The sequence below is a fragment of the Carya illinoinensis genome, chromosome 14, assembly GCF_018687715.1.
Source record: "Carya illinoinensis cultivar Pawnee chromosome 14, C.illinoinensisPawnee_v1, whole genome shotgun sequence".
NCBI classification, from domain to species: Eukaryota; Viridiplantae; Streptophyta; class Magnoliopsida; order Fagales; family Juglandaceae; genus Carya; species Carya illinoinensis.
Genome location: NC_056765.1, coordinates 26768969 through 26794984, shown reverse-complemented (window position 1 = coordinate 26794984; position 26016 = coordinate 26768969). Strand labels below are relative to the sequence as shown.

The following is a 26016-nucleotide window of genomic DNA, read 5'->3' as shown; positions in this document are numbered from 1 at the left end:
CACTTGTTTGGAATTTTCATCTACAATTGCATTGACCAACTCCATCATTTTTTTAGTCCATAAATTGTAAACTTTGTAGGCCTTGCTGTTTGATTAGTATCCCAGAAATAATCCTTCATCACTCTTGCTGTCAAATTTGTGGGTCGTCTGAGTACTCTCTCTGTCTCTTAGAATGTAACAGGTACTCCCAAATACTTTAAAATACTTTACCGTGGGTTTCTTTCCATTCCATAACTCATAGGGAGTGAGTTTGGTGCTTGCGCGAACAATTACATGGTTCAAAATATGTCCAGTAGTATTGACAGCTTCTTCCTAGAAGTATAGAGCTAACTTTTTGCTACTTAGCATAGTGCGTGCCATCTCTTGAATTGCTCAATTTTTCCTCTCCACAATTCCATTTTGTTGTGGAGTGATTGGGGCTAAGAACTCTTGATGTATGCCCTGTTCATCACAAAAGGAAGAAAAATTAGCATTTTCAAATTCTCTAGCATGATCACTACAAATACGAGAGATAGAAGAATTCTTCTCTGTTTGTAGTCGTCTAAACAATTTCTTAGCAAACTCGAAAGTTTCTATTTTATCTCTCAATAGAATGATCCACGTATATTTTGAATAGTCATCTACGATAACCATTATATACTTCTTTCTTCTAAGACTCTCATTTTGAGTAGGACCCATCAAATCCATATGTAGCAGCTCAAGTGGTCGTGAGGTCAAAATGTCACTTAGCTTCCTGTGCTGTGCCTTGGTCTGCTTTCCTTCTTGACAAGCTCCACACACTATCTTTTTGTTTTTCAAATTTTTTGGCAGTCCTCGTACAACTTCTTTCTTGAGAATCTTTCGCATTTCTCTATAGTTGATGTGGCCTAGACGGTAATGCCACAACTCAATTTCATCCAATTCTACCTTGTGACATCGTATTGTGTTGATGAGAGTGATTCCATAACAGTCGTCAGTAGTTCTGGTGCCTCTTAAAATTCATTTTCTAGCACCATCATATGCTTTGCATTCATCCTTTGATAACTGCATAGAAAGATTATTATAACAAAATTGACTGATACTTAACAAATTTGCCTTGGGACCATAAACAAAAATAACATTATGAAGAGTAGGTAAGCCAGGAATATTCACACTTCCCTTTCCTTCCATTGTTGCTGAACTTTCATCACTAAAAGTTATTGACCCACCACTAGTGGAGTCAATTTCTTTAAACAATCCTTTGTCTCCTATCATATGCCTAGAGAAACCACTGTCTAGGTACCACATGCTAGTGTCCATACCTTTGAGGGCTGTGTGTGCTACGAGACATATGGCTTTTTCTTTCACTACCCACTTGGTCTTGATATTTGTATTCTTTAAATTTTTTGAAGAACATAATTCAGATAGTTTGCACAGTTTCTTGCCAAGAGTGTGTATTTGGTTGCTCAATTTGTCCACATTAAATTCTAGGTTCCTATCTTTTCTCACAAACTTATTTCTTTTTCCTCTCTTTTTCTTTTCTAAATTGGAGACAATTTGTTCTAATGTGTCTAGTTATCCCACAAAAATGACAAGTAGGAACAATCATACCTTTGTTACCAGAGTTCTTTGGAATATTTTATGTGTTACTTCCTTTTACAAAGGTAATACCTTTAGATGTAGAGGCAGCGGATGCTTTATGATATGAATCTTTGAAAGAATTGTATCCCAAACCTGTACGATCGATACTATCTCGTTGAACCCTCAGTAGTTCATTTAGTTTTTGAGTGGGAGTTTTTTCTTTGAGTTCCTGACAAGCTGCCAATTCCTTTTCCAGCACTTCTTTCTATTCGCACAGTTTTGTCACTTCCAGTTCTGTCAGCTTTAGTGCTTCCACCAAATTATTCTTCTCATTCTTCATGGTGGTTAAGTTTTTGTACAGCTTTTTATTTACTTTCTGAAATTTCACGAATTCTTCACATAGTTCCTTATATGCTTCCTGCACGCTTAATTCATGATCATACACTTTTGTGGCAACATTAGAATCAGTATTACATAAGCCTATGCTGTCATTAGCACATAGTTTATTCTTCTCAATATGCTCAGTAATCGATGTAGAGAAAGTAATAAATGCAGTTTCATTATCAGAAGATGTATCTGAGCTTTCAGAATTAGAATCAGCACTCAAAATAGCATTCAAAGCTTTTGCCTTTCTTTTATAATTCGGACATTCAATTCTTATGTGACCAAAACTAGAACATTCATGACATTGGACTTTCTCTTTAATTTCTGGTTTATCTTTCTTCCATTTTTTAGGTTCATTCTTTTTAACAAAACTCTTCCCTTTTTTCATTTTTCTAGAACTCTTTTATTAAACAATTTTTTTTTTTTAATTTTCTGGCCACAAGAGCTAGATTATCACTGCACAGATCTTCATCATCAGAATGACTCTCTTCTTTAACAATTTTGAGTGCAATGGAATTACCTTTCCTTTGTTGTGGAAGAGTAGATTCATAGGTTTGCAGAGAGCCTACCAGTTCTTCTACCCAAATTGTATCTAGATCTTTGCTTTCTTCTATGACTGTCACTTTTGGTCGAAACCTTTTAGGCAGGGATCTCAGGATTTTCCTCACAACTCATGCCTCCTCCACCTTCTCATCAAGATTGTACCTGGAATTGATAATGTCATTTAGTTTGGCATAGAACTCATTAAAGGTCTTATCATCTAACATTTTTATTTCTTCAAATTTTGAAGTCAATATTTGTAATTTAGAATTTTTCACTGTCTTGGTCCCTTCATGTGTGGTTTCCAAAATATCCCAAGCCTCATTGGCATTTTCACACATTGAAATCCTCTTGAACTCATTAGGTGAAACTTACATAAAAATGGCATTTAGACCTTTGTTATTCTAATTGCAGCTGCTGGATTGTTCGTTGGTCCATTCTTCTACAGGTGATGTAGGCCTCGTCCATCCCAATTCCACGGTTAACCATACTTTCTCATCGAGTGATCTTAAAAACGCTCTCATCCTTACTTTCCAATAGGCATAGTTGTCACCATCAAATTGTGGTGGTGATGATAGTATTGCCATGATCGTTCAGGGGAATGGATTACACTCAGATTGAGTGAACCATGCTCTGATGCCAATTGAAATTACCCAAATACCCTTAATTTGTCACGTTTAACACTTAGCACAATTTGTTGGCACCGATTAGTAACCAAAATAAAATATTCACTAGAACATACTATTTGGTTATGAATGGAAACTCTTTGAATAACTCTTCAAAGATAAAACCATATGAGGCAACCAAACCCAAGAAAGTCAATTTATTGATTTAGAAAACTACAAGTAAACTGTTAACAAAACCTTTGTAACCAACCCGTTTACTCAAGATATGCGACCCACTTGCCTTCTACCTCAGTAGGTAATTAGAACCTTTGATACTCTCCAATCATTACCTTTCCTACTGGAACCTCCAGTGGTTGAACCTCGAACAGGACAACTCCCCCTTGGAATATGTTCCCCTTAATTCCACGAATTGAGTTTCTCAGAAAAATCCTTTTTGTTTCAAAGAATTTTTCAAAACCTGATCTCTTGAAGTGTCTACCCAGAACTTCAAGATCTCGATCAATGTAAAATATGTGCTATCTGTGCTTACTTCATAAACCCTTAGCCAACTCCCTTTATATAATTAATGATGTCATCGACTTGTAAAAGGAGTCTGCTGACAGGTTTATCTAGTATTCTAGTTAGAGATATTTCTACCAACTTGCGAACACTTCGGACTGGATTATTCTTTTGAACTGCGTAGAGTTCAAATCAGCTTCAGTTTCTTCAATGCGCCTTACGTCTTTATCTCTTCAACTGATCTAAGACTCTAAACATTCTTAGGACTCTTTAATAACTCTTATCTTATGATAAAACAAACTATGATAAGAGTTCTAATTTAAATACATAATCTTATCGGATCACTAGAGTCCAATTAAGATTACATTCATTCCTAACATTATAAGCATCTAATCCTAGCCAAACACAAATTACATTTCCACATATGATCTGAGGTCTCAAGTGGCATTGTATCAATTAGAGTAGCAAGCCATAAGGACTTGTGGGAGTTCTGCAGCGCAGGGTTTGTCAACATTGTAGTAACTACATTGGAGGGTCAGGTTTTGGGGTATTTGTTTAGGGTTAAGGTTCTGATCGTGGGTTGAAAGGCAGAGTGGTGGGGTTTGCTGTGAGATAAAGGAAAACCAAGTGAAGAAGTGAAGTAGAGAACCTCCATTCTTAGAGACACAAAGAGATGCAAGCACTACTCCATGAAAGCCCTTCCCCAACCCCAACAATCATATATATATATATATATATATATATAGAGAGAGAGAGAGAGAGAGAGAGAGAGAGAGAGAGAGAGAGGGAGACAGTTAATCTTATAACCAATTGATCCATTTTACTCCAAACAGCAGCCCTCCAATGGGTAATCTCTACGTAGGCTCCTCAATTTTATCTATCATTAGCCCGCACTTAAAGAAAGAGAGAATTGAGAGGGGAGAGAGAATGGAAATGGGCGGGAAGAGATTCACCGTTCTTCTGTGCGTAAAGGACTCAAACTACATGAAGAAGATGTGTGGAGGGTACTTTGGGGTGTTCATGAGCTGTTGATGAAACTGGACTCTATGAAGAAAAAATTTCTAGGTATATGCTTTGCCTTTGGACACCAGGTAATTAATTATATTTGTTTTCATAGTTTAATCTCCTAATTCAGCCATTGGTGGTTTGTTTTTCTATTTTTGCATGCTTTAAATTACTCTGGTTGTGATTTGGTACCAGCCTATTGATTCTCCACCTTCCACCCATATATGTTGCACTCAAAACCAGTGGATGTCACATTGCATATACAAGCACTCCTGATCTAAAGGGAAACAGAGATGGGCGACATCAGAGATAGTGGGTGGCGAAAATGATGGACAACGACTGCAAGAGAAGAGGAGATGCTTCGCGATGGCAGAATGAGAAGACAAAAGGACTCGAAGTGTTCTGAGCATGAGGGGTCTGGGTCATATAGATGAAATCTAGTGTGATGCATTCTATTGACTTAATGTGAAATAAGTGACATGTCAAAAGTTAATTAAAGGATGTTTATGGGGGAAGAGTAAACCGACCACTCCAAAGCGATTCTCATATATATATATATATATATATATATTTGGACCACCAGAATCCTAGCAACACCAAAACAAGGTATACACCACTGGTTTTGCCTAATAAAGAGCATGCAAAGTATGTTTGACGTGGAGGATTTTATGGGATATTATCATCCTTTGTCTTGTAGATATCTTGGTGCATGCAGAGTGACTTTGTACTCTGTTTTGGTGTTTCCTAGAATTCTGGTGGTGTGTATATACATATATATACACAGAGATATATACAAAATTTTTATTTGGAAGGAGATATATACAAATGTGTATGCAGAAAGAAAGTCTAAATGGTTGAATTGGTAAGGGTAACAATCCTGCCTGGTATGCTTGATATTTATAGATAGAGTGTTTACAATATGATAAGTATTGATGGTTATAGAAAGATAAGATAAGATAGATATGAATTCAAAAGAAATAAAATTATTCAAATATTATTAATTCTGTAACAGACTCTGCTGACAGCTGCCATCCTTTGATATATGTTCTTTTGTTGAGATATTCTTGAGAGTTGGAACTAAAATGATATTCTTAACATCCCCTGTCAAACTAATGGGAGATTCAGTGACAATTAGTTTGTCTTTGAGCAAAAAGAATCTTGAAGAAGTGAATCCATTTGTAAAAACATCTGTTATCTGATCTGCAGTGGATATGTATCGGGTATGATATCTTTGTTAAGCACTTTTTCTCTAATAAAATGATAATCAACCTCCACATGTTTAGTTCTAGCATGAAAAATAGGATTGGTGGCTAGTGCTAATGCTCCCATATTATCACACCACAGTTGTGGAGTAGACTTAATTGAACACTGCAAGTCTTTGAAAAGCATTCTTAACCAATATAACTCAGTTGTTACAAAAGCCATAGTTCTATACTCTACTTCTGTGCTGGATCTAGATACAGCTGGCTATTTCTTTGCTTGCCTTGAGACCAAAAAGTTGCCTAGAAACACTCCATAGCCACTGGTTGATCTTCTGTCTAGAGGATCTCCAGCCCAATCACTATCACAATATGCTGCCAATTGCAATGGTCCTGGTTGGAAAAATATGCCATGATCAATTGTGCCCTTTAGATATCTTAGTACCCTTTTTGCTGTTGTAAAATGGATAGTTGTAGGACAATGTAAAAACTAACATAGTTGATTGACTGAGTATGAGATATCATGCCTTGTAAGAGTGCAGTATTGTAGGGCACCAACAATATGCCTGTAAATGGTGGGATTAGGTAAAGGATTACCCTCAATTTTGCTTAATTTCTATCCAAAAATTAAGATGCATAAGGCTTGGCACCAAGCATATTGGTACGATCTAGCAGATTATAGATATATTTAGCTTGATTGAAATGCATCCCTGTAGAGGTTTTGTGTACATGAATGCCAAGAAAGTAACTCAAGTCACCCAAATCCTTCATCTTGAATTCTTTTTGCAAACTTTGAATTAGCCCCATAATACTAGAGCTATGAGAACCAGTCACTAGTATATCATTAACATAGATAAATACATAAATATGTACTGAACCATTGTGATACATAAATAGAGAAGTGTCCAATAAAGAACCTGTAAAGCCAAGACCTTGTAAGGCTTGAGTAAGTCGAGTATACCATGCCCTTGGGCTTGCTTAAGGCCATAAATAGCTTTATGCAACCTGCATACATGATTAGGAAATGTTCTATCCACAAAACCTTGAGGTTGTTCCATAAAAACTTCCTCATTGAGAAAGCCATGCAGAAAAGCATTGGATACATCCAATTGTTTGATAGGCTAGTCAAAATGTAATGTAATAGGCAAAAGTAATCAAATTGTGGCTGGTTTTATTATTGGACTAAATGTTTCTATATAGTCAATGCCATCTCTTTGTTCAAACCCTTTTGCAACTAATCTAGCCTTATATCTACCAATGGTACCATCTGCTTTTTGCTTTAACTTGTACACCCATTTATTATGGATAACATTTATGTCTCTGGGTCTCGGGCAAAGCCTCTATGTCTGGTTATCCAGTAAAGCCTTGTATTCACTTTGCATTGCAACAAACCAATCATAATTAGACACAGCTTTAGAAAATGATTTGGGTTCACATGGTAGGAAACTGGTATGTAAAACTTTAATAGAATGCTTAGTGGACTTGTTGGAGAGATATAAATGATAATTAGGGAATTGTTTGGGTTTGGAATTTCCTGTCATGGATCTAGTGATGATCTGTGCAGGAGGGAAGGCAGGTAAAGAAGTAGAGGTTGGAGTGGAAGTGGAGGCTATCTCTGAGTCATGAGTAAGAATCTGTGTAGAAGAGAATGCAAGTAAAAGATCTGAGGTTTGAGGAGGAGTAATGGTTGTCTCAAAGTCAACTGGATTGAATGCTGATGTGATTTCAGTATTTGGGGTGGAATTGGTGATAGAGTTAGTCTCAACTCGGAGTTGATCTAAGGGAATGTGATTTCTTGTGAGCATATTCTGAGATGAGTGCATAGGGAAAGTAGGAGAATTTGGTGCATAAAAGTGAGATGGTAGAAGAACAATACCTGATGAGCGGATTCTTGTAATACCCTAGTCTTACTATGCGAGCCTTTACGTCATTTTATTTTATTCCTTAAGTTAAATATGTTCATGTAAAGATTTTTATTATTTTATTTAGATGGGTGTGTTTTTACTTTTATGTGGGTTGTTAAAATAAATTAAGTACATGATTTTAAGGCCTTATAGTATTTTCTCCTTAAATCCTAAAATTTTATTATTTATGAAAGAGCACAAATGATTCCCACCATTGGATTGGTAATTGGAATAGTTATCTTCCTAAATCTAATCCTAACCCTCCAATTCCTTAAGCTTTTAATGATCAAAAATTTAACTAAGCCTTTTTCTCTTATGAACCGTCGGTCTATACATAACAAATGAATAATTTTCTCTTCAAACCCATCGGTCTACACCTAATAGATGAAGAATTTTCTCTTCAAACCCATCGGTCTACACCTAATAGATGAAGAATTTCCTCTTCAAACCCATCAGTCTACACCTAATAGATGAAAAATTTCCTCTTCAAACCCATCAGTCTACACCTAATAGATGAAGAATTTCCTCTTCCAACCTATCAGTCTACACCTAATAGATGAAGAATTTCCTCTTCAAACCCATCAGTTTACACCTAATAGATGAAGAATTTCCTCTTCAAACCCATCGATCTACACCTAACAAATGAACCCCTTCAAACCCATCGGTCTACACCTAACAAATGAAGAACAAGTCTTCTTCATCTCTCTTTCCATGCTAGCCAACGCCACTTCCCTCTTTTCTTCTCCTCTTCAAGAAATCAAACTCTTCTCATTTTCTTCAAGCTTTGGACCTTCACTCCACCTCTTGAAAGAATCTAGGAGTTTAAGGTAAATTGTTTAATATGATTTTATGTGATTTTGGAAGCTAACTAAATTGTTTAGTTTATGTTTTGATGTTATGTTTTATATATATACATATATGCTCTGTTTTAAGGGATTAAGTATTTATATGGGGATGTTTTGATGTTATGTTTTGTATATCTACATATATGCTCTGTTTTAAGGGATTAATTATATATATAGGGTTGTTTTGATGTTGTGTTTTGTATATATATATAATTATGTTCTGTTTTAAGTGATTAAATGCATATATGGAGCTGTTTTGATGTTATGTTAACTAAATTAAATATCTTCTTATGCTACTCTTGTAAGGATTTGTCGAGAGGGTATTTATTTGAAGTAACATTAAGGGTAGAAAACGACGTTAGATTTATAATTTTTTAGCCATCGTTAAAAAAGGGGATCTAAAGGATGTTGGATGAGTTTTAACACACTTGTTATTTATTGGATTAGGATTTTCTGAAGTTAAAGGGGTTGCAGCGGATCGAGGTAAGTAGCTATGACCATGCGCCCACGCCAAGTTCTCTTGTGGAAGAATATATCTCTATCTCTTTCCAAACGTTCCTCTAATTAAAGAATAAATGAGTTTATATTATGTACAAGCCTTTCTTGGTAGCCCCTGTTAAGTATCCTATCGATTATAATTGATTGTATGTGTATATGGTAATGCATGCATGTAGATCCTAAGTCATGAAATTTTTATACATGCTTCTTGAAATAACTAAGATTTTATTTATATGTAAGCATGACATAAAATGCTATTTTTCAAAAAAAAAAAACATATTCATCGGACTAAGGAAGATATTGAAAATGTTGATTTCAAAGAAAGAAAAGGAATGAATTAATGTATGAAAATATGTAATGGCCACATGAAAGGAAATGATATCAAAGAAATGGGCAGATTGAATTGCCAGGTAAGTAGTACTGGTAGTGCACCCAGTGCTGCTCCCTGACAGAAAGGGGTTCCTAACCTGTGGCCACTGGTGGAATCCAGGTTCAATAGGACCGCTAACCCCAACAAACGGGGCGTAATAGTGTGTTGGCCACAAGAAAGTCAAAGATTAAATGAAGTGTATGCATGAAGATATGATATATAAGTATGTATGAAAATAAGAAATAAAGATTTTGCATGAAAGTATGAAGTGAACATATGCATGATAGTAAGAAGTAAGTGTATGCATGATGTTATAAAGAAAGTATATGTATGGAAGTATTGTTAGAATTAGTATTTTTTTATGGATGCATGTTTTCAAAAGAAAGTACTATATGCTTATTAAGTTAATAGCATGGTGTACTGCTTACTGAGTATTAGACTCACTTTGTGTTTATATTTTAAATGTCCAGATACAGACGAATCTACTGAGGAGCTGAGTATTTCTGAGGAGGGAGGGGCCGATGTTTAGTAGTCCCTGGGTAGTCTGGTTTCTTTTTATGAAAATATATGTTTCTTATGTTTTAATACTGGACCCCACACGAGGATGTTTTATTGAGTTAACTTCTAGACAAGATACCTTCGGGTATAAGGTATATAGTGGGGTAATGGAAACCCCTCCTGCTTTAAGTTAGTTTCCTTTTGTAAAGACTGAAGGGACTGAGTTCCTTTTTGTTTAAAGTAGTTATGTTAAATAAATGGATGATGGACTCTGAGAGTCCTTTGTAAAGGAATGTAAAGGTATGTCTATTAGATGTATCTTTCAGTTAGAAATTAGAATTTATGCGTGATGAGTTCAAATCGTCTCGCATTATCTTTTAAAAAAAATAATATAATAATAATAATAATACTAATAACAATGTGGGAATTCATATATAAATAAATTTACTGTTATAATAGGGAAAAGAATAGGTACGGGATCACGGTCTCGCTCTTGATAGGGTGGGGTTGTGACAAATCTTGGTATCAGAGCAAAGGTTAAGAAGTCCTGTAGGCTTTAGTGGTAAACTAGGCTAAGGCCCTCTCTCGAAAGTATGCCAAGTTCTGCAGTAGGTTCAAATGGTATTTCTTATTGCATGATATGAATTTTGTAAAGATATAATAATAATATCTTTAGCTGTGGTTTATGCATCCTTAAGATATAATATTTTTTACAACTCCATCCTTAAGGCACTCGCAATGGTTTATGCATCTTCATCTTTAAAATTATATTTTTTAAAAATTGATTTTAAAGATGATATGATTTTAAAGATGAAGAAAAATTTCTACATTGAATTATGTATGTTTTGATCAAATAATAATAAAATATTATTATATTTTTTTTTCCTTAAAATCTAGATAGTCCAATAAATTTAAATCAAATTCAATATCCAAGTTCAATAAATTCAATCTACCATATATATATTCAACAATATAGAAAAATCCACACATACTTTAGTTGTGGTCTAATTTCATATAAATTCATAATTTGGACGAGAAAAAATAATAAAAATAATGTTTGAAGAAGGAAAATAATATTTTCAAAGATAAATAATGACTGTTTATAGTTATTCAAAATTATAGATATAGATAAGCCAATGTAGATGATTTTAAGGGAAGGTTATTCAAATTTGAAAATAAAGATGAAGATAAATAAGCTATTGCTAGTTCTCTAAGATATTATATGGCTTTCATCCCAACTAAACTTATGATGATTCTAATGAAAAAAAAAAGAAAGTAAAATACAGAAAATGCCTCGTTACCATAATAATACTACAGAACAAATATCCACAAATTTTATACATTGAAAACATTTACTATAATTTTTTAAAAAATAAATTAATAACTTTTATTTTTTGGTCAAAATAAGTAATTTTAAAGATAACAGTATATTTTACAGAGAAATATTTGTGGTTTGATATTTTTTACAAGCAACATTTGAGAACATAATATAAAGGAATAATGAACTATTTGACATCAACTCACTGAATAAATGACATGAATATATCCAATTTATGTATAAAAAAATTATATGAGAAATATTTAAATATATATCATATTTGGAAGCCAAACAAATTTAATAAAAATTTAATAATTTTTTTTTTTTAAATCTGTAAATATTTTTTGAAATATAAATTTAAATATATGGTCCAAAACATATTAGGTAAATATAGGTAAAAAAATTTCGATTTTAAAAAAGGCTTTCATTACAATGCCATAAGTGGAAACAGTTTTATTAATTTATTTAAACTATAGTACAAATGAACAATTTCAAACAATTTTATTTTTTTTAAATATTATTTATTAATTTATTTCAATTCTAAAACACACTATAAGAAATAAAAGAAATGCAAAACATTAATTAATTTTACATGCACTTCTGAGGGTATAAACATGCAATATTTTGATGTGCGTTTTTAGTTTAAAATTTCCAGTTGTAAATTTTAAATATTGTACCCGACGGAGCATTGTAAACACGTTGGTCTTAATCAACATCTGATCTTATATGAATTATATGATTATCAAGACTTGAAATGTTATTGAGGGTTGCAAAGAAACAACAGTATAGATTAACCTCAAGTATATCCATTAATTGAGCAATGATAAAAGGATCTAATCTTCAGCATCATGGATAAGATTTTCTAATTCATGGTTGATATCGAAGAAATATAATTGTAAATATGAAGGATGCCCATCTTCAGGGACTAAATCCTCAATATAATGATACATTTATCCTTGAACTTTAAACGTGTAAATCCCTCAGTTTTGTCTACATAATTTTTTATTGAATTTAACTCCAAATGATATGAAAGTGAATTTATTATTGTATGTGTGTGCATATGTACAAAACTTTTCAGACTTAGCTGAATTAGAAGTGAATAATTAATAAAGCTCATCTGAATGTTGATTATGGCTCAACGCTATTGTCCCATCAACGCAACAAAAGCAATTTGTTTCATGATAAAATTTTCTTACTCCACAATATTAGCATGAAACTACAAAGGGTAAGTGGTTTGCCTCCAAAATTACAATTTCAAATATTCGTTTAAAACAAGTACCAATTGTTGAAATTTTTAGAATACTGAAAGAGTTGGAAGTTTCTATCATGGATAAAGTAGATGTGTTCCTATGTATAATATTATCAAAAGTGTTAATATTCGAAAAAGATCCAATTTCTATTGTACAAATAATTTCAACATCATTTGAATTATAAGATACATTACGTTAAAATCCCTTTAGCATACTATTTCTTTGTTTTTTCTTATTTCTGCATTATTTCAGCTTGCCATACCATTGTCTTTTTCTTTTTCTTTTATGTAGCTCTTCTTTCTTCTTCTCCGATTAAGCAGCGTACCAATTTTTCTATTAATAATGTCCCATGAACAGTAGAATGTGTTTTCAGAACTTTCTTTTTAAACTTCCAACTGTAATAATATATAAGTACAAAGTACTCGTATATAGTTATAATTTATGTTTATGAGAGTTCTATGTTGTAGCTATGAATATTTTGCAGATAATATATATTGTTTATTATGAGTAGGAAAAAAATTATTAAAATATAGATGAAACTTTATCCATTTATACTAAAAAATTTTAAAGTTGTGAAACTTAAGAAAAATATCAACTGAGCACACATGTATTGCATGTGCTGCTTTACTAGTATATATATATATTTATATAAACATTCTATATGCAGTCATTTTTGTGTATTCTTTTGTGCACTCCAGTAATATGATTGGTTGTATATTAAAAAAAATAATCCAGTCAATCATATAAGTGAAATTTATAGAAAATATGTAAAAATAATTATATATAGCATTACTCTTAATTATATTGAAAGTTCGCGTATTTGATGGACCTTCAGATCCAATTAGGAGAACTTGTTCTGCTTGGCTCCTGAGAATTCTCATATGAGAATTTTGAATTTTAAGATTAAATATTAAAATATTATATTTTAATATTATTATTATTTTGAGATTTGAAAAAGTTAAAAAAAATTAAATTATTTATTATATTTTATATGAAAATTTAAAAAAGTTATAATAATGAGATGAAAATTTTATATTTGAGATGAAAAATTTCAATGGTCAAACAGTACGAGTTTCAACCAAGAACGTCAACGCAAAACCAAGTGAGTAGAAGTGTGCGCTAGAGACGAGAAAATGTCGCGAGGCAACTTAAAGAGAACACGCACGTACTGCATGCATGGCCACGTGGGTAGGTGTGTAAGTACAAATCCTTTAGGGGCGGTGCTGCTCCCCCCGCCGGGAGCCCTTATGCTTTTTTGAGATTTTTTTTATATATAATTTTTTAATACATTTAAATATTTAAAAAAAATTACAACTATTAACAAAAGAAGCCATTAAACACCATAAGGAACAGAAATATTCATTTATACATATTGGATTAGTACAAGTGGCTGTAAAACCACTTACCAGAAATGGACTAAATGCTTCAGTATTACTCTGTTTAAGAGATGGAAGACATTATAATTTCCATGATTCATTACTTGGCATGGTTGAATCTAGTTTATTCCAAGGCCCAGTATATTTTAACTGTTATCCTAATTATTCACTCTCATTATTTGACTCTAATATTCTACATGCCTTAACATTAAATATTAAAACAAATGGCTATCATATGATGAAAGGATCACATCCTTTAACTGTAGTATATAGAATCCATTATAAATTAATGAAAACAACATTAGAGCCACAAGCTCTCATTACTAGTCCAAAGGGCTATACATTATTATTACAATCTAGTACACCAAATTCTAGTATACAAATTCCTAAACAAATTCATTGGAATCAGGTTACTCTTCCTAATGAATGGCAATTAGAAAATATTATTCCATTACCGAATGTAGAAAATAATTCTAAAGATGATTTAGATTATATAGATCAAAACCAGGACGGAACAGTCCAAATTGCCTTCCAACCTTTTAGGAGATCATTTTCTCATTATTCTTCTCCAGCATCCTCCAGTTACCATACACCACGATCTACAATTAGTAGGAATAGATCTCAAAATTTTGACAATAGATCTGCAATGACTTCAGTCTCTAGAAATAAAATACAAAATCTAGATACACAAGTCCGGGGAGTTATTCCTGGAAATATTATTGATACACCTGTATATTCAGTCAATCACCCTGATTCAACATCCTCTTCTAATCCTCATCAGAATAAAGAACCTGAACCTTCTTCTCCAACCTATTCTCTCAATTAGCAACAATTACCAATAAAAAAGACTTGAAAAAATTAGCAGAAGCAATGTCACAAGTATCAGACAGTGATGAAGAAGAAGACCATCAAGTCAGATTATCTCCAGCACAGCAGACAACATCATCGCCACTACAGCAGGCCTCTCCATCCCAACAGGCCTCTCATTCTCATGACAACTCACCATATTATCCCTCACAGATGATGGATTCTCAAGATCCGTATGAATTGGAACTGGCAAATTATGACCCTCAGATTATGTAATTCCAAAAGATTATCGTCCTTTTCTTCCATTATCAGAACACTGTTTAAGATTCTCGTCACTGTTCAAGATGCCCGTCAGTCAAGAATCATCCAGCTGTCTAGTTACTGTTTAGCCGCCCATGTTTAATAAATGTAGCCGCCTATTTACTGTATGAGTCACTGTACATGTCAGTAATATTATTGTAAGGTACTGTTTTGGAGTCTATAAATAGGCAGTTTGTAAGTGAGGAAAGGCATTCAGAAATTCTCATCTGAAGCCAATCCTAGTCCCTCGTCACTCTCAAAACTTCTCTCTTGTAAACTCCTTTCCATGTCTCCTGCCTTTCAAACTTCTGAGAATTAATCTCCTTGTAAGTATTATGTTTTCAATAAAATTGAGTTTATCTTATTTTGATCTATCTTTACTTTTATTCATGCCTTTACTTCCTGCACTTTATTTATTTGTTCCTTATTATATATTCTATAATCTATTAATATAATATATCTATTATATTAGCTATTATATATATATATATATCCTGGTATACGTAGTTGGTATCAGAGCCAACGGTTATTATATATATATAGTTATTATTATATTTATTTTATTTTATTGTTGTTTCATTCTGTTTATGTTTAATTTCATGATGAATTATTACGCACATAATGTTGGTTTCCGTGATCGCTATGAATTAAATTGTTTAGAATATAATTTGAGACTTGAATTAAATAATTTACAAGAAAGGATAAAACATCTTAAAGAAAAACAATTATTAATGAAACTAGATTATTGCTCAATGATGGAAAGATATCACGTATATAGAAGTAGGCAAGCTGCAATAGAAGAATTAGAAGATCACTGTAACTTCTTAAGATCTGAAATTAAAAGTTTAAAAAATCACCTAAGTATTCTTGCTTTATAAAAAAAAAAAAAGAGTAAAAATTCGTTGGTATAGAATTTTATCAACGGTAACCTACATAAAAGAAAATAGAGTATATTGAGAATCTTGTGATGGTAAGCCGTGAAAATCTGTAAAATGGTGGGAAAAGTATAATTATGATCATGTTGTAAAAATGTTCTCAAAAATTACCAAGGCTCCTGAGGTTCTTGTTCAGAGAAGCAGATTCCAAGCTCAATTAGCAACAATTACCAATAAAAAAGACTTGAAAAAATTAGCAGAAGCAATGTCACAAGTATCAGACAGTGATGAAGAAGAAGACCATCAAGTCAGATTATCTCCAGCACAGCAGACAACATCATCGCCACTACAGCCATTCTCATGACAACTCACCATATTATCCCTCACAGATGATGGATTCTCAAGATCCGTATGAATTGGAACTGGCAAATTATGACCCTCAGATTATGTAATTCCAAAAGATTATCGTCCTTTTCTTCCATTATCAGAACACTGTTTAAGATTCTCGTCACTGTTCAAGATGCCCGTCAGTCAAGAATCATCCAGCTGTCTAGTTACTGTTTAGCCGCCCATGTTTAATAAATGTAGCCGCCTATTTACTGTATGAGTCACTGTACATGTCAGTAATATTATTGTAAGGTACTGTTTTGGAGTCTATAAATAGGCAGTTTGTAAGTGAGGAAAGGCATTCAGAAATTCTCATCTGAAGCCAATCCTAGTCCCTCGTCACTCTCAAAACTTCTCTCTTGTAAACTCCTTTCCATGTCTCCTGCCTTTCAAACTTCTGAGAATTAATCTCCTTGTAAGTATTATGTTTTCAATAAAATTGAGTTTATCTTATTTTGATCTATCTTTACTTTTATTCATGCCTTTACTTCCTGCACTATATTTATTTGTTCCTTATTATATATTCTATAATCTATTAATATAATATATCTATTATATTAGCTATTATATATATATATATATATATCCTGGTATACGTAGTTGGTATCAGAGCCAACGGTTATTATATATATATAGTTATTATTATATTTATTTTATTTTATTGTTGTTTCATTCTATTTATGTTTAATTTCATGATGAATTATTACGCACATAATGTTGGTTTCCGTGATCGCTATGAATTAAATTGTTTAGAATATAATTTGAGACTTGAATTAAATAATTTACAAGAAAGGATAAAACATCTTAAAGAAAAACAATTATTAATGAAACTAGATTATTGCTCAATGATGGAAAGATATCACGTATATAGAAGTAGGCAAGCTGCAATAGAAGAATTAGAAGATCACTGTAACTTCTTAAGATCTGAAATTAAAAGTTTAAAAAATCACCTAAGTATTCTTGCTTTATAAAAAAAAAAAAGAGTAAAAATTCGTTGGTATAGAATTTTATCAACGGTAACCTACATAAAAGAAAATAGAGTATATTGAGAATCTTGTGATGGTAAGCCGTGAAAATCCGTTGGTCAGCCCAATCTTGCCAAGGAGGCTTTAAGGGTGGTCCCGGTGGTGTTCCCTCAAGATCTTAATCTACTTATTTCTCTTTTATATAGGAAATCTTTGCATAAAAATTCTATTTCAATGAATTCTTTATTCAAACCTGAAACATCTACGGTTAACACACCTTTAGAAACTGAAAATGTAAATCAAGAAGATTATAGCATTATAGATATAGAAAGAAATTTACAAGATTGGACAATTCCTAATGTACCTAAAAACCAAATATATAAACATTCAACTTTTTCTTCAAAATTATCATTCCTCACAAATTATACAATTAAAACAGTAGAAAAGACTATTAGCCTAAATAATGATTATGAATCATTACAACTATTAACAAAAGAAGCCATTAAACACCATAAGGAACAGAAATATTCATTTATACATATTGGATTAGTACAAGTGGCTGTAAAACCACTTACCAGAAATGGACTAAATGCTTCAGTATTACTCTGTTTAAGAGATGGAAGACATTATAATTTCCATGATTCATTACTTGGCATGGTTGAATCTAGTTTATTCCAAGGCCCAGTATATTTTAACTGTTATCCTAATTATTCACTCTCATTATTTGACTCTAATATTCTACATGCCTTAACATTAAATATTAAAACAAATGGCTATCATATGATGAAAGGATCACATCCTTTAACTGTAGTATATAGAATCCATTATAAATTAATGAAAACAACATTAGAGCCACAAGCTCTCATTACTAGTCCAAAGGGCTATACATTATTATTACAATCTAGTACACCAAATTCTAGTATACAAATTCCTAAACAAATTCATTGGAATCAGGTTACTCTTCCTAATGAATGGCAATTAGAAAATATTATTCCATTACCGAATGTAGAAAATAATTCTAAAGATGATTTAGATTATATAGATCAAAACCAGGACGGAACAGTCCAAATTGCCTTCCAACCTTTTAGGAGATCATTTTCTCATTATTCTTCTCCAGCATCCTCCAGTTACCATACACCACGATCTACAATTAGTAGGAATAGATCTCAAAATTTTGACAATAGATCTGCAATGACTTCAGTCTCTAGAAATAAAATACAAAATCTAGATACACAAGTCCGGGGAGTTATTCCTGGAAATATTATTGATACACCTGTATATTCAGTCAATCACCCTGATTCAGCATCCTCTTCTAATCCTCATCAGAATAAAGAACCTGAACCTTCTTCTCCAACCTATTCACAGGTAGTTGGAGATGATTCCCAAATATTTACCCTGAGTAAAGAAGAATTCAAAATCAATAAAGAATATCTTAAACAAGATTATATGAAAGAAGAAAATAAGCAGAAAAGACTTTTGTTTTTCTCTACTTTCTCACAACTAGAAAGAGATTATATCCAAATAAAATACTATGAATATTTAGAAAGCATAAAAATTAATATACCTTTCTTCATATGGTTTGAAATATATAAATCAAATCAGTTGTCGACTATAAATAGGACCACTAATCAATGGGTTAAAGTAGAAAATAATCAAATTATTTATGAAGAATACCCTCCTTTTGAGGCTATTAAATATAATCAAAGAAATACACAAATATTAGCATCACCAATAAAGAGATTAACTTCTCCAGAAACTAAAAATACTGATAATATAATCCAACAAAATAATTATACTAATTTATATTTAAAAACCATGAGTAAACAATTAGAAAGAATTGAAAACTTAATATCTCCTATTAAAACTCCTGTTAAAGAAGCTAAAGAAATTCCTTTGTTTATTCCCCATGAAATACCTGCTCACTTAAAATCTAGTTTTTCCAAGACTAAAGAAGATTTACTAGAACAGATCTCTAGCAGATTAGAAAAATTAAATATTGATAATAATGCATCCACTTCAAGACAATCTCATATTAATGTATTAAGTAAGACAGATTCACCTGATCTATCTGATTCTGAAATTAATAATCTTGAAAATCAATTTAAAGAATTACAGATAAACAAAATTAAAGGAAATCATAGTGGGCAATTTTATCCTAGGGAATCAGCAACGCATACTTTTACTACTCGAAATTGGTATCCAAGGCCTACCCCTCCGGATATACAATTCGAGGAAAGAGAACATATAGTGAGATCTGCTTTTGCATCAGATGCATTATATGAATGGAATATAGATGGATTATCTGAATATGAAATATTAAATCATTTTCAAGAAATGATTATGGTAGCTAATGTTTATAAAGCCAGTAGAAGATCAGATCATCAGGTAGCACATGTTCTAGTTACAGGATTCACTGGCCAATTAAAAGGCTGGTGGGATCATTATCTTACACAAGAACAAAGAATAAGAATATTAAGTGCCTATAAGCATGATGAAAATCTGCAGGAGATTAAGACAGAAGATGGTCAACCTATAGAAGATGCTGTTAATACTCTAATATTTATATTAACAAAACATTTTGTAGGTGATCCTTCCCAATTTAAAGAAAGAACTAGTGATTTATTAATCAATTTAAGATGTCCTAGATTATCTGATTTTAGATGGTATAAAGATGTCTTTCTAACTAAAGTTATGATCAGAGATGATTGCCAACAACCATACTGGAAGGAAAAGTTCATAGCCGGACTTCCATATTACTTCGCCCAAAAGGTACGAGAATCTTTAGTAAAATCAGATGGTACTATTGATTTTATTAATCTTACGTATGGAGATATAATATCTTCTATTAATAGAACTGGTCTGACTATGTGTAATGATATAAGATTAAAAAAGCAAATGGAAAAAGAAAAGAAATTTGCTACAAAAGAATTAGGTACCTTTTGTGAACAGTTTGGTTATTCTCCATTATTAGCTCCTTCTACAAGACACAAAAAAGGAAAAAGAATTTATAAAACTTATCCAACTAAGAAAAGAAATTATAAGAAACCTTATAAAAAACCCAATGAAAAATCCGTATATAAGAAACCAGTAAAGAATACAAAAAAGTTTAATAAAAAGAAAAAACAAATTGTATGTTATAAATGTGGAAAGGTTGGACATTATGCATCAAATTGTAAGGTTAAAAAAGAAATTAATGAATTAGATATACCTGAAGAAGTAAAAGAAAAATTATTAAATATCTTTATACAATCAAGTGAAGAAGATGAAATTTCTTCAGAAGAAGATGAAATTTACCAATTAAAAGAATCAAGTTTTTCAGAACAATCTTCTGATAACAAGTCAGAAGAAGATGAAATTCATGTTTGTAATTGTTTAGATAGAAATAATTGTATCTGTAATAAAACTATTAACGTATTATCGTCACATGAAAATATTATATTAGAATTAATAGATAAAATTAATAATCCACAAGAAAGAAAAGAATATTTAGAAAAATTAAAAGATACTTTTAGTAATCCCAAGACTTTTGAACTCAATTCAACCCCCTCATCATATGATTTTATGGAAATAGTAAATAGATTTCAATCAGAAAAACAAAATATTACTTTAAAAGATTTACATCAAGAAATTAATGAAATAAAGAAAGAAATTAGAAATTTGAAAGCTTCTAACACCAAACTTGAAGTTTCTAATGAACAATTATTACAAGAAATTATACTATTAAAAATAGATAAAAATAATGATACTCATAAAAAAGAGCAAGGAGAAAGCTCAGTAAAAATTACAAAAGAAGAATCAGATAATTTTATAAACATACTTAATAAAATGAATTTTCAAAAATGGTATACTGAAGTAACTATTTCTATTAATGAAGAATTCTCTTTTTCTGCAATAGCCTTATTAGATACAGGTGCAGATTTAAACTGCATACAAGAAGGAATAATACCCTCTAAATATTTTGAAAAAACAAAAGAGACATTATCTCAAGCTAATGGAGCAAAATTAAATATAAATTATAAATTATCAAATGCGCATATATGTAATAATGGAATTTGCTTTAAAACAACATTCATTCTAGTAAAAAATATCAACACCAAAGTAATATTAGGAAACCCATTTCTTGCTTTACTTTACCCTTTCTCTGTAACAGAAGAAGGAATTTCTACTAAAATATTAGGAAAAGAAATTCAATTTAAATTTTTATTCCCTCCAGTCTCAAGAGAGATTAATTCCTTAAAAGAAGCATCATTGGCTAAAGAAATTAATTTTTTAACAAAAGTCAAAATCAAAAGAAAAGAAAAACAAATAAATTTCTTAAAACAAGAATTAAAATACAAAAGGATTGAAGAACAATTAAAAGATCCTTTATTAATCCAAAAAATTAATAATTTCAAAAATATAATTGAAAACGAAGTATGCTCTAATTTACCTAATGCCTTTTGGAGTAGAAAACAACATATAGTCGAATTACCTTATGAAAAAGAATTCTCTGAAAAGAATATTCCTACTAAGGCCAGACCCATTCAAATGAATAAAGAATTATTAGAATTCTGTAAACAAGAAATTAATGATCTATTAACTAAAGGACTTATTAGAAAGAGCAAATCGCCATGGAGCTGTGCTGCTTTTTATGTACAAAAACAAGCAGAATTAGAAAGAGGTGTTCCTAGATTAGTTATAAATTATAAGCCTTTAAATAAAGTTTTACAATGGATTAGATACCCTATTCCTAATAAAAAAGATTTATTATCCCGACTTTATGCTGCTACTATATTTTCAAAATTTGACATGAAAAGCGGATTTTGGCAAATCCAGATTGCTGAAAAAGATAGATACAAAACTGCATTTACAGTCCCTTTTGGACATTATGAATGGAATGTTATGCCTTTCGGATTAAAAAATGCTCCTAGTGAATTTCAAAATATTATGAACGAAATATTTACACCTTTCACCCATTTTTCTATAGTTTATATAGATGATGTATTAATATTCTCTTCATCAATTGAACAACATTGGAAACATTTAAATACCTTTGTTCAAATCATTAAACAAAATGGATTAGTAGTTTCATCATCTAAAGTCAAATTATTCCAAGACAAGATTAGATTTCTTGGACATGATATTTATCAAGGAACTATTACCCCAATAAGTAGGGCCATAGAATTTGCTAATAAATTCCCTGATGAAATAAAAGATAAGCAACAACTACAAAGATTTCTAGGAAGTTTAAATTATGTTGCTGATTTTTATCAAGCACTTAGACCTTTATGTGAACCATTATTCAAGAGATTAAAAAAGAATCCACCTCCATGGACAGAGGAACATACAAATATTATAAAACAAATAAAGGCTCATGTTAAGAAATTACCATGCTTAGGACTCCCATCACCTGATGCCTTTAAAATTGTTGAAACAGATGCCTCTGATCTTGGTTATGGAGGAATTTTGAAACAAAAATTATCAGATGGAAAAGAACAGATTACTCGATTTCATTCAGGATGCTGGAATCCTGCTCAAAAGAATTACAGTACTATTAAAAAAGAAATTTTAGCTATTGTATTATGCATTTCTAAATTTCAAGATGATCTTTTGAATCAAAAGTTTTTACTTAGAATTGATTGCAAATCAGCCAAGGAAGTTTTAGTAAAAGATGTTAAAAACTTGGCTGCTAAACAAATTTTTGCAAGATGGCAAGCTATTTTAAGTATTTTTGATTTTGATATTAAGCATATTAAAGGAGATTCTAATTCTCTTCCTGATTTTCTATCCCGAGAATTCTTACAGGGAAAATCATGTCTTCCTCAAAGTCCAGAGTGAAAACCAAATCCTCCTATGCCAAATCACCTTCTCCTCCTTATCCTTCACCCTGTCCTTCCGTCACACCAAAACCCTATACAGTACTAGGGACATTACCACAAAACATTAGGCCATCTTATAATCCATTTTCACCATTATCCTCTTCAAAATTACCCACATACTCAAAAGCTGTTTCTTCTACTAGTTCTTCTCCTTCTCAAATTATTAATCCTCCACCTTTATCTCAGCCCTCTGTAACTCCTATTATCTTTAAATCCCATTGGCATCCAGTCTTTCCTATTGAATCAGAATTACAGCATCTATCTGAACCTCAAAAATTACTTGACGCTTTTCTATTACCAGATTGGCATTATGTTCCCCAGAACATTACCAAGACTCAGAACTTTTATGAATTTATTTTAGTAGACACTGATTCTATTATTATCTCTGAAATCCCCTGCTCTTTACAATCTCAACCTTCTCCACCTGCAACTCCGATCATTGCATTCCACAAAGTTACTATTAAACAGGTTCTTACTTTAGAACAGTGGGGAAAAAGCCCGTACTTGACGAGAAGATTTTCTCAGCCATATGATCCTCCTTATTTCGATTACTACGATTATCAACAAGCATGGAACAAAACGTTCTTACGACAGAATAAGAATTTGCGCCATTCCTGGTTTCTCCATTTTGATAAATTACAGGAAATTAAGACTCTACCGCGATGGTTCCTATTATGGTGGGATCAATTTGGACCAGAATCTCTCATTCTTCCTCCACCTCTCCAGGAGAGTCTTCAGGCTTTCACATTACAGAATGATTGTCCACCTTCATTATCACACTGTTCACCACTTCTCCTTTTCTTTCTTAAAACAAAATTAAATTGGATCATGAAGTGGGAATATGTCATCAAACCTCATAATTTCCTGTAATTTATCAAAATGGAGAAACCAGGAATGGCGCAAATTCTTATTCTGTCGTAAGAACGTTTTGTTCCATGCTTGTTGATAATCGTAGTAATCGAAATAAGGAGGATCATATGGCTGAGAAAATCTTCTCGTCAAGTACGGGCTTTTTCCCCACTGTTCTAAAGTAAGAACCTGTTTAATAGTAACTTTGTGGAATGCAATGATCGGAGTTGCAGGTGGAGAAGGTTGAGATTGTAAAGAGCAGGGGATTTCAGAGATAATAATAGAATCAGTGTCATGTAAAAATATAATAATAAATAAACAAAAAGTCAAAGTGGTAAAAATTACTGATAAAACTGATTGGTAAGAGTAGCATTTTCTAATCCTTCAGACATGGACATCTGCAAGGACACTGGACGCAGCAAACACAACAGTGTGCGACCACTAAACAGTAATCCACCTTTGCCTTCTTGTACGTGTCCTTTCTCCTATTTGATCACGGCTCGTTCTTATTCATGTATTATATGTTTGATTGTTTTTTTGTTTTGGGGTTTGTGTGTTTTAGGGGGGGGGGGGGGGGGGGGTAGGGGCAATATATGGCTCGTGTTGAACTTGAAAATAAAAAAATAAAAAAAAATGGAGCACGGAGAAGGTCCGGGATAGAGATATCCAGCTAAAAACTTGAGTTTTTGACAAAAGTACGTACTATACAAGATTTTTGAAACACTTTCAAGAGCTCTGACCGATCTGCTCTATGATGGCATCAGAAGCACTTTGTAGGAACTCTGACCAATATCTGAAAGCCAAAAAAAAAAGAAAAAAAAACAAAAATGATCGACCAATATTAGAGGCATTCTCTTCTACGAACCAGATAACATGAAAATAAATGAAATATTTGTCCAGTCATTGAAAAGACTGATCGAGTTAAGATAAAGAGGGAAAGATCAATAGAAAATGACCCTCTTGATGAATCAAAGCGAAGCCCAACGATATTTTTAGCTTCTTCAAGTGCTCTGCTGAATCTCTCAAGCTCTGTCTCTGAAACACAAGGTCCACTGGATATGTCCCCAACCCGAAGCTGGGACGGTTTGACATTATACAAGATGGGTATAACTCTTTTCTTGTATTCCATTAACAGAGCCAGTTCCTGCAGACAATAGGAGGACTCACAATATCTTGGCGAGAACACTAAGACACCGACTTTACAATCTCGAATGGCGGTATCAATCTTTTCGGACAATTTGTCACCAGCTTTCAAGTTTCGGTAGTCGATGAAAGGCCTATGCCCCCGCCTGAGAAGGTGGTCGTGGAGTAAACCAGCAATGTTTCTTCTGGTTTCGGGCCCCCGGTGGCTTATGAACACGTCGTGTGGGGCTAGTACCACCGGTACTAGTACTGTTTGGCAATGGTTCCTGTGAGCAAAGCACTTGGGCAAAGCTTGTAACCGCGACGTGGCTACTATAGCCGCGACTAATTTCCCTGCGATTTGCATTACTCTTAATTACTTATATTAATAGCCTAAGCAGCAGTTATATAAGAGTAATATTGGCTACCAGTACGCTTTCAATCAAAACTTTCGACACCAAGACACCGAACAGAAACCTTGTGTAAATAACCACAAATGCAGCAGTTATGTGATACACTGATAATCACTTGGCATGTGTGACCACGAAAGCATTTCAGTTTTTTAATTAGCATAAAGAAAATTAATTGGAGGAGAAAAGGAAATTAAAAAAAATGATAAGACCGAAGAGAACATGAAAATTGGTGGACCAAGCTTGAGTCCGTGGTTTGCACATCCATCTTGATGTAAACAACATTTGTATCAATATATGCATCTCAATGATCATCTGATTTACTGATTAACTGATCTGATTTTATCTTCCACTTAAATTTAAAATTGCTTGTATCTTATGCGACATGAGATGCATGATATACATATTGATATAAATAATTGTAAATTTCTGAATCCGAATATGATGTTGAATGACATGATAGTGTGTCATGCCGGGTGACATGCTTGCATATGACATGAGTAATACATTAAAGTGCTACCAAATAATTTGTGCTAATAATAATTTATATAAGCTAAATTGTGATTATCCTAATTTATGATCAAATTATTTAC

The 26016-nt window shown here is 32.3% G+C and overlaps 1 protein-coding gene across 1 annotated transcript; it reads right to left on the bottom strand.

The window, feature by feature from the left end:
• Positions 1-1804: 1804 nt before the first annotated feature.
• Positions 1805-25413, bottom strand: LOC122293741 (TIR-only protein-like). The gene is made up of 3 exons (XM_043102230.1): positions 24848-25413; positions 24632-24684; positions 1805-2115 (listed from the first exon to the last, which is right to left on the bottom strand). The coding sequence occupies exons 1-3, from the start codon at positions 25378-25380 to the stop codon at positions 1805-1807; spliced, it is 897 nt and encodes a 298-aa protein (XP_042958164.1). The 5' UTR covers positions 25381-25413.
• Positions 25414-26016: the final 603 nt, after the last annotated feature.

Coding starts and splice junctions, on each gene's coding strand:
- LOC122293741 (XM_043102230.1), bottom strand. CDS start 25,380: ATGCAAATCGCAGGGAAATTAGTCGCGGCTATAGTAGCCACGTCGCGG. Junction 24,685..24,847: donor CGCTTTGATTCATCAAGAGG/GTCATTTTCTAT, acceptor TTTGGCTTTCAG/ATATTGGTCAGAGTTCCTAC. Junction 2,116..24,631: donor TGCCATCATAGAGCAGATCG/GTCAGAGCTCTT, acceptor CTGAAAGCTCAG/ATACATCTTCTGATAATGAA.